This window comes from Rutilus rutilus (genome assembly GCF_951802725.1).
Source record: "Rutilus rutilus genome assembly, chromosome: 17".
NCBI classification, from domain to species: Eukaryota; Metazoa; Chordata; class Actinopteri; order Cypriniformes; family Leuciscidae; genus Rutilus; species Rutilus rutilus.
In genome coordinates, this window is record NC_140230.1 from 33,688,263 (window position 1) to 33,698,292 (window position 10,030).

A 10,030-nucleotide genomic window follows, 5' to 3' on the forward strand; every position below is an offset into this window, starting at 1 on the left:
CCAAAATGGCCTTCTTTCCTGCATTTATTTGAGCAAATTATTGCGATCCTTCAGGAAATGCAAATTTACTTGGTAAATGTGCTTCAACAACAACAACAACAAAAACCACTACACATTTTATGTACTTATTCATTTTATATTTTGGTTCCATGACAATAATTTTGCACATATAACTCTTTAAAACACCAAATGTACATAACATCACATTTATATTGCATCTTTGTAACATTTTTTTCTCTCATTTTGTTTGTTTAAATGGACCACTGGACTGGTACATTTAAAAAAATAAAGGTTAAAAACACAGCTGTTCACACACAGTCTATCACTAACATTAGATGTAACTACTACAGGTCACAAAAAATTAGTGGAATGACTTAAAAACCATAAATTTCTTTCACCAGCACATATGATAACACAATGATATTCTTTAAAAAAAGAAATGTAAACAACATACTAGGGGCGGCAGATATAGATACTCTCCTGCCGTCACTGATGAACAGCGATGAGAAGCATCTCTGAATATGAATGAGCATGCATGACAGGGTGACTGGAACGAGAGTTCAGCAATATACAGTTTAATTTAACTTAGATTTATTCACAGAGACAAAAAGAGGGGCACATGATTGAGTGTGGTTCTTCTATTTGAAGTCCAGCAGGTTGCAGTCGATTTTGTAGTACACGTAGGGATAATATTCTTGCTGGCTGAGGTTCAAGCCAGGAATGTCCATGGCAGATTGCTGGAACAGGAAAAAGACAACTTATTTAAAGTCACCATGAAATCAAAATTGCCACTCTTATTTTTTATGGAACACTGCCACAGTGTGGCATTTATCCGTTCACATCATTATTGTTATTTTTATTCGTGTGCCTCGAAATCTTTAATCAAAATAACTTCCCCTCCCTCTTGCAGCAACATCTCTTCTCTGATGACGTGTTTAGTGGCGTGAGGGCGGGACAACCTGTCACTCAAATGAGCTTGACCAATATCAAACCACAATTCTCCATGAACAAAATCAAGTCCCACCCTATATGTTTTCTTGTTCCAGAAGCGGTTTCACACATATATACGTCACAATAGGGAACAAAAGACTTCATGCTTCATGCTGATTTTAAACAGGCCACAACAGTAAAATGCAGTAGCATTTCTACAAAATTTCAGCAGCGCAAAACTGGAATGGTTTATATGTCACAGTGTTTCCCATTAATTACCTAAACTATGTCGGCCTGCCGGTCTAAACTGTGCCGCCAGAGTTTCATAATGAATGACAATATCTTAAAACTTCTCATAATAACATAAAGATAACATAATAAACATTTTGCACCATTGCTTTGGCAAAGTATCTGTCAAACGAATTTAAATCAAAAGCACATATGGCTTTGTGCCCTTACCAAATCACAAAAGACTGTGATTTAATTAAATAAGTCCATATGTTTTAAAGCAAAGTATGCACTTTGCTCATGTGATAAGCTCATGATCTGGTGTTTTCTGCATCTCAGAAAGGCTCAGTTCACAGTGAATGAATGCAGGGGAGCTTGGCATGCCCCCAGAACCCCCTAGAGCAGGGGTGCAAAACTCAGGTCCTGATGGGCCACAGCCGTGCAGAGTTTAGTTCAACCCTGCTCCAACACCTGAGCCTGAAGGACTCCAGGATTGGCTGGATCAGGTGCTTTTAAAGGAGAACTCCGGTCAATTTTAACATTGAGCTCATTTTTTTGTACATTTGGAGTGCTGTCAATACAGAGAACAACGACAAAAATTGGGGTTGCCTACACCGTGTTATCCTCTTTTTAAAATTTGCACCCTGTTGACTTCAATGGGGCAATGTTTAAACCTGCTTTTAGCCTCTTAATATCCTTGATGTGTCATTACAAGTGCACAGGTCATGTGAGTGATTCCTTCGGAGTGAACGCGGGTGAATCTGACTGCAGTAGATGTGAAAGATAAGAATAAAAATGATGTTATTTAAGCCAGCGCAAATACCTGTATTTACATCCTGTTTTCGGTCGAAGTCCAAAGTAGTCGATTGTCGAGTTCACGCGCGTGATCATAGGTAACTAAACCTATGGGCGTGAACTCGGCAACAACTGAGTTTTGCACCCCTGCCCTAGAGAGAACGAGGTCTCACAAAATCCTGTGGAAACTACTGATGTTATCAATATGGAAATAACCAATGGATTTTTTACTTCTGGAATGCGACTGTTGTGCAAAAATGCTGTAAATGCCACAAAACCTAAAATAATTTCTTATATTATCTAAACCACACATCACAAAAACACAGCCTAGGGCCAACAGTAAACTTACGTCAATAATAGCAGCTGCGCTGCTGTCCAGGTGCTTATAAAGATCGTACAGAACTTCCCTCAGTTTCTTCATGTTCTTCTTGTTGGGCTGTAGCAGCATTGCTTGGAAGTTCACTGGCAATCCATATCTGTTTATTTAGGAGAAATAATCATAAAATGTTGTTTTTATTCTAGTTTTCACTGTCCCATTCTTTAAAAACAGCCTCTTTGTAATGCTAAATTGTGAAATATTTACAAAAATAAACCTGATGTGAAAAATACTCTCTTTGGACCGGGTAGGAGGTTGTGTAAGTTTTGAAAGTTAAAGTTGGCATAGTACAATAAACTCTTATTTCGAAAGAAATTTCGATAATAATTTGATTCCTCCAGATATGTGCTCTCTAAGAAGAACCCAAAGAGATGTTTGGTTGTCTCTACCTCAACACTGATTCCACAAAGACCCTCAGAGCCTTAATATGGATCCAAGCAATAAAAGCCTCGCTGAAGTTCACCTTCAGCCATCGAACCAGCGGACCCTGCAGAGGACAAATGTATTAAAGAGTTAAACAAAATAACCAAAACTGATGTGGTACCGATCCATCCATCTAGTCGATACATACAAACTGCTTTTTCTTGTCAGTTGAGAGTCTGGTCATCTCCTCTTTATCTGCTTTCATTTCCTCCTCGTTGTACTGGAAGTCACGAACCGTGAACCTGCAAAGCAGACACTGGGATGACTAAGGCATTAAGATCCTTAAACTGGACATTTTGTCAGACATCTACACGGTGTGATTCATGACCGCATGGTGGAGCTAAAATTGGCTGTTTACTTGTTTTCTCTGGCCTTGTGTCTGAAGTCGTCGATGGCCTTTCTGAAGAGTGTGACGGAAAACAGGCCGCTGTCATGATCCTCAAACAGCAAACTGCCAGAAAGAAAATAACACTAATATTTAGTGTTTGTGTAGCAGGGAGAACCTTATATTTCCTAGTCATATTTCACTCAAAATCACAAAAGAAATATATTTTGCATGCAGAAAATTCACAACATTTTTATATATTGATACATTATACATCATGGTAGTAACTGGCTGTTATTAATTTATACTTATAATTAGTACTAGCATCAGTAATAGTCACAAAATTACTTTAATCACAAAAATGACAATTACCAGTGAGACACCCTTTTATTTTACACTACAGACAGATGGACAATGATGTCTGTTTGTTCTGCTGCGTTAGTAACACTAATTTGTCTAATTTTAAGTATATAAGTATTAGGCTAATTTGTCTAGTCAAGTCCTAAACATGTTCTCCTCAAGCCTCAGACACATATTGATTGTGCCTTTTAGTCATGAAATCCAAACAACCTTTTGTATATCAGGTTCAAAATCCCGATATAATATCTGTAGTTGTTTAAATAAACACCTTTTTAAAAATGCACCACATCTAAAGTCAAAACACAACATGGTCTTATTACTTGATACATTTTCCTTCATTTCTATATTGTGACTAGGTGCATGATCCCTTTGACACACAAGACACTTCCAGGGAAATAAAAGTAAATAACCAACAGAATTAATGCAAGTTGCTTACTTTGTAGATCGTGGCACCACCATTTCTGAAAGAGTCTCGTAAGTGCGCTGCCAGTCGGTATAATTTGTTCTGAAGGGTTAAGAAAATAAGCTGTCAGCATGAGAAAAATTCAGCAAAATAGTTTTGTGTGCATGCACAAAGAGGCTATTTTTGTTTTGTAATATGTCACTTACTTTGGGACCACCACCAGCATAGTAATGAGGTACTCAGAGTCCAGCACAAAATCATCTTTCTTGACAATATCAGCCAAACTCCTGGTCAGCAAGCTTCCTCTGGCGAGAGCACAAAAATCACATCGGTTCATTAGAAAACGCTTTCCAAAACCATGACTATATATGTCATTCCTTAAACTTGTGCTTTTCTTAAAGGTATAGTTCACCCTAACATAGAAATTATGACTTCTTTGACTACTTTCTTTAAGTCTGCTGGTATAAACTGGAGATGCGTGGATATTCTTTAAAAAAAAAATATATATATATATATATATATCATGTTCCATAAAAAACAAAGTTTTTTTTTTTTTTTTTGAATTTATAACAGGTAATAATTTTCAATTTATTTATTGTAAGTTGCATCGTATATTTTGAAATACAGTTGATATCAATGCATCTAAACAAATAAAAGGTTTCCAGCAAAAGTTACTAAATGTATAATAAAATAAAACCTTATTATAAAAAAAATAATGCATGTGAAATAAACCCCCTAAAAATAAACCCGAGTTAATCTGAAACGTCTGAATTTACTCACGCGTTCTTCCTCTCTAGATTCTGCAAGTTTCCCTTTAGGTTGTTGTAGGCTGATGCTCGAGCCTTCAGGTCGTTGTCAATCTGTGAGACTTGCTGTTGAACAGCAGGGGGAGAGAGTTTCGTTTTAAAACAGCATCTGAGGTGTCATTCAAGCACCAGAAGCCCCAATCATAACAGTAAGACTCCACATCAATAATATATGTTAAATAGGGCTGAGAGATATCACATATTCAAAATACATTCCCAATGAGTGATGCATAAAATTAAGCAATATTGTAATGTAATGTTGCAATCAGTGGTAAACGAAGGGTCATTGTGGATTTTAGTCCCATAATTCACATAGAAATCATTGGATCAGATCACTTGCCTTGGATACAATCTCAGAAATGTTCTTCAAGGATTGTTTGATAGGGTACTTGGCCATGTCCCACTGGAATCTTGTGACGTAGGTGACCAGATCGACTAAAACACAGCATGGAAAACAAGAATAAATTCAACAAAACCAGCAACAGCGTAAGATCCCATTTCATGCCACAGATACCAGTGATTCTTACCTCCATTTGCCAGGAGGTTCTCCTGGACTTTATCTCGACTGTCCTCCAACACGTCCGCCATGTACTGGGCCACTTTCTTCACCACACTGTGAACGGCATCAAAAGACATCACAGCTCTCTGAAAACTCTCTCTCCAAGATTGGAGATGGTCCAGGTCAGGACACAGAATTCATCAAAACATCACATTTATCAGATGATTCAGAAACACTGAGGTGTCCATGAAGCCCAGTTTCAGCTGGTAAAATTACTTCGGATGACATCACATAAAGGGCTTTTAGAAAAAGGGAGAACATTATGGCTGTCTATAGATTTAAATAACTATTAAAAATATTGTCTGGTGTGCAGCAGACATACTGCAAAACAACAAGCTCAAATCCCCCTGTTATGTGGAAATTATATTGACAAACAGGAATAATATAAGGTTTTATATATATATAGGGCCCTATCTTGCACCCAGCGCAATTGCCTTTGTACACCGACGCATGTATCATTCCTATTTTGCACCCGACGCACAGCGGACTTTTCCCTCCTCAGACGCACGTCGGTACATTAGGGAATGAACTTGCGCTCCCGGGGACGGTTCAGCGAAAAGAGGCGGCGTGTTCCGGCGCAAACGTTCCCTGGTGCTATTTTGCAGTTTCAGAAAACAATTCCGCCAGTGACCAGGAAAAACCTAGTCTAAAGTCGCGTTGCGCATGTTATTCATATGCTATTTTAAGGGCGCATGCTTGGCCATAATCAATGTAGCGTGTGCACAACGCGCATACACTTTGCTTATCTCATCTACACACAGACGCAGCAGTTCCCATTTTTAGAAAACCATACATTATTACAAGGAGAAATATTACCACACGAGGGAAATCATTGTGGCGTCCATGAAGATGTGAAAAAATAGGCATAAATCTAGCTTACATATTTACCCAAATTATCATACGCCTGTTTAAACCGAAGCTAATTTGGGTGTTTTTCTCCCATCCCCAATGTCACTTCTCTGTCTTTTACGGTCCTGACGAGGACATCGGTCTCCTCGGCTGTGAACCGCTCCTGGCGTGCGCCTGGCAAATCCACCATTATAATAGCAATCCGCCATGGAACAAGCATGCCTGCTCTTAAAGGGAATGTGAGATGCTCTGATTGGTTTACTTCACGTTACGCCCAAACCACACCTATGAATAATGAAGCTACTTCAGACCAACCCATTTTAGATTTGCGTGGGGCGCAAGAGTCATTTATCCCGCCGGTATAATAGCAACAGCGCCCGAGATCCGCCCACAAAGTTACTCGCGTTTCGCGTTTGATACTTGCGTTTCAGATCGTTAAAATAGGGCCCATAGAGAGAGAGAGCGAGAGAGAGAGAGAGAGATTCTCACATCTACGGATAAGCCATAAATCATGTAATTTAAATATGATTGTGGAAAGAGAATGTAGTGCATCAACAAACTCTTAATAAATCATTTAAGGCCGATGCCACGATAACCTCACCTCTATATGAGTAAAGAAACACACGGTTTGACAGACACAAGGTGTTTTGACATTGAGCATTGATATATTATTACTAGAAAGAAAGAGAAAAAAACTTTACCTCTCAACAAAAGAGTCCAACTTGGCCAGCTCATCAGACAGCCCCACAAGGACATCTAATGTCCCGACCTGCAGCGTTCAGAGAAGAGAAACAGAGACACTTTGATCACCATCCAGTATAATGAAGCAATACAAACACAGCCGTGCTGGATTTGATCAGCATCGGCCCACAGAGACAGCAGGAGCTTAGAGTGGCGCCGCCTCTGTTCTCATCCTGTCAGGCGGAAACGCTCTGGTCAAGACGACACAGGGCAGCAGGGTCACTTGACACTGGGGAATAGGACTGAGACTTTTGAAATGCCTCTGAAAGGCTGATTTTTGTTTTCAATCAGAGAAACCTTGCATGCAGAATTACACATGAAGATTTCTGTGAACATTTTCACAGAATGAAATTGTTGTATTAATAGTTTTGAGATGTACAATTTAAAACAAAAGCATATTTATACACTACCGTTCAAAAGTTTGGGGTCAGAAGTCTCACCAAGGCTGCATTTATTTTATAAAAAACAATTAAAAAACAGTATTATTGTGAAATATTATGACGATTTAAAATGACTGTTTTCTATTTTAATATATTTTAAAATGTAATTTATTCCTCAGATGAAAGCTGAATTTTCAGCATCATTACTCCAGTCTTCAGTGTCACGTGATCCTTCAGAAATCATTCTAATATGCTGATTTTATGCTAAAAAAACATTCATTATTATCTTCAATGTTGAAAACGGTTGTGTACAATATTGTTTCAAAATTCTTTGATGAACAGAAAGTTCAAAAGAACAGCATTTATTTAAAATAGAATATTTTCTAACATTATAAATGTCTTTACCGTAACTTTTGATCAGTTTAACTCACCCTCGATGAATAAAAGTATTGATTTATTTTATTTCTTTCCCCCAAAAATAAAAATAAAATTCTTACTGACCCCAAACTTTTGAACGGTAGTGTTTAATGTTACAAAAGCTTTAGATTTCAGATAAATGCTGTTCTTTTTAACTTTCTATTCATCAAAGAATCCTGAAATAAAAATTTAAAAAACTGTTTTCAACACTGATAATAATCATAAATGTTTCTTGAGCATCAAATCATCATATTAGAATGATTTCTGAAGGATCATGTGACACTGAAGACTGGAGTAATGATGCTGAAAATTCAGCTTTGATCACAGGAATAAATTACACTTTACTGTATATTCACATAGAAAACAGTCATTTTAAATTGTAATAATATTTCACAATATTACTGTTTTTGTTTGTATTTTTAATCAAATAAATGCAGCCTTGGTGAGCAGAAGAGACTTCTTTAAAAATCTTACCGATCTAAAACTTTTGACCGGTAGTGTATAAAAATATTATATATATATATATATATATATATATATATATATTTATTTATTTTAGGGCTGTCAAACGATACATTTTTTTAATCTAATTAATTACATGATGTGCCGATTAATTAATCACAAAAATCATTACTGTTTTAATGAGAAAAGCATCATATAGACATTACAAAAAGAAGCTTTAGAAATAAATATGCAATATTTCAAAGAATTTATTACATGCAACCTTTTAGGCAACAACAGCTTTTAGGCTATATAAATGTATTTATTATAGAATCAATCAGCTGTGTAAAAAGGAAATCAGTAATACCAGAGCTCAAAAGGCTACTTCACTCGGACTGTAAAAAAGAGGAAGAGGAAAAGAATATGACCTTGAGATCAGGAATGTTGAACTTGTTGTTAGTGGACAGATTGTTGGTGCGAGTCGTGGCCGTCATTAGTTTGTCCCATGTCTGCTGGCAGGTTTTCTCTCCAGGAGCCGAAATCAACCAGAACTCTGTCATGGCTGCTGAGGAACAAGTAATGAAGAGTCTAGAGCAGAAAGATGTTGACAGGCATTAATAAACTTCGAAATGTACAAACTTCACACTGCAGTACCAACTCGAACAAAGATATTTAAGGTAGTGCTTTACAAACATTCAGATAAATAAATCAAGAAAATGCAACAATACTCTTTATTAATATATGCCTTAACAATAGATACAGTTTATTTTCAGAAATTCATTTAGAAACACTAGGATTTTCAAGAAAATAAAAATATGCATTTATATTTTTCATTTCATATTTGGTTTTCTATTAAAAGGAAATGATATTTTTTTTTCGAAATTATTGTGTATAGATTTCTGGTATGGATGTCAATTTGTATGAATTACTGAATTCATGTTAATTTATGTGTATTAAAAGATTTAAATTAAACTTATTGCTGATATCACTAAAAAGACCCAAACAGACTAAATTATAAAAAAATAACTTGGCAGACAATTTTCAAGCATAGCTATACATATATGGATTATAGACATTTTCATTACTTTAAAAAACTGGGGGGGAAAAAACATACTTATGTAAAGCACAATTAAAAACTTCCATGATATTGCCAGGTTTTCCATGACAGTAAGACCCTGACATACAGAACTTAAAATATACACTTTCACTTCACATTTATATAAATTTGAACCAGAAAATATCAAATTTTGAATATAAAAAGTAATCATGGTATCCGATGGGAACTTTCAAATAATGGGAACAATGTATTTTGAGTGTCAGAACGAGAGAATATTAATTTTGGACATCCTGAACTTATTGACTCATTTCCTCAAAATGAATGAATGACACTTGACAGTCACGAGTTGAAGCGGAGGCCCATCAGAGCGACCTTGAATCTAATGAATGGACACTGATTAGAGTAATAATCTCATCTGATCTGTCTCACTAGAGTCACTATTAGATGTTTGATCATATTTCAGATCATCATCAGTAACAGGCTGCCGATGGATCAAACCATCACAGTGTAAACACGCAGTACTTCATACACATAGTGCAAGATAACTGGACAAATACACTCAAATCGACACTGAGACACATTTGAGATGTATATAATATCAAGTGACAATCTGAAAACACATTATTAGTTCATTTTAAAGCATATATTAGCACAAGATGAACCTCAGGCAGCTCTAATCCACACTAGCAAATACAGCTAAAGCTGCAGACGTTTCAACACGATCACACAAACCGCGGTCTTCTCGTTTCTCCAGCGGTCTTACCTGATTTCAACGTGAACGAGATGACACGACGATTATTGAGTAATTTTAACTGAATAATTTCCAAAGAATCAGTCTTAGGATTTGATATTCATAATGACACCACAGTGTTTTCCAAAGGCTTCTCTCACGGTCAGCTGATCGACTGCTGTGATCTGAGCATGCGCAGCTTCAGGCGAC

The 10,030-nt window shown here is 36.7% G+C and overlaps 1 protein-coding gene across 1 annotated transcript; it reads right to left on the reverse strand.

Moving 5' to 3' along the window:
• Positions 1 to 241: 241 nt before the first annotated feature.
• atp6v1c1a (ATPase H+ transporting V1 subunit C1a) lies at positions 242 to 10,030 on the reverse strand. Its single transcript, XM_084385168.1, has 13 exons — positions 9,854 to 10,030; positions 8,462 to 8,621; positions 6,756 to 6,823; positions 5,174 to 5,259; positions 4,987 to 5,081; positions 4,621 to 4,712; positions 4,047 to 4,145; positions 3,874 to 3,942; positions 3,111 to 3,203; positions 2,901 to 2,994; positions 2,719 to 2,816; positions 2,303 to 2,429; positions 242 to 737 (listed from the first exon to the last, which is right to left on the reverse strand). The coding sequence occupies exons 2-13, from the start codon at positions 8,591 to 8,593 to the stop codon at positions 639 to 641; spliced, it is 1,152 nt and encodes a 383-aa protein (XP_084241294.1). The 5' UTR covers positions 8,594 to 8,621; positions 9,854 to 10,030; the 3' UTR covers positions 242 to 638.

Coding starts and splice junctions, on each gene's coding strand:
- atp6v1c1a (XM_084385168.1), bottom strand. CDS start 8,593: ATGACAGAGTTCTGGTTGATTTCGGCTCCTGGAGAGAAAACCTGCCAG. Junction 5,260..6,755: donor TTGGACTCTTTTGTTGAGAG/GTAAAGTTTTTT, acceptor TGCCGTTCACAG/TGTGGTGAAGAAAGTGGCCC. Junction 2,430..2,718: donor TTTGTGGAATCAGTGTTGAG/GTAGAGACAACC, acceptor CTAAATAAACAG/ATATGGATTGCCAGTGAACT.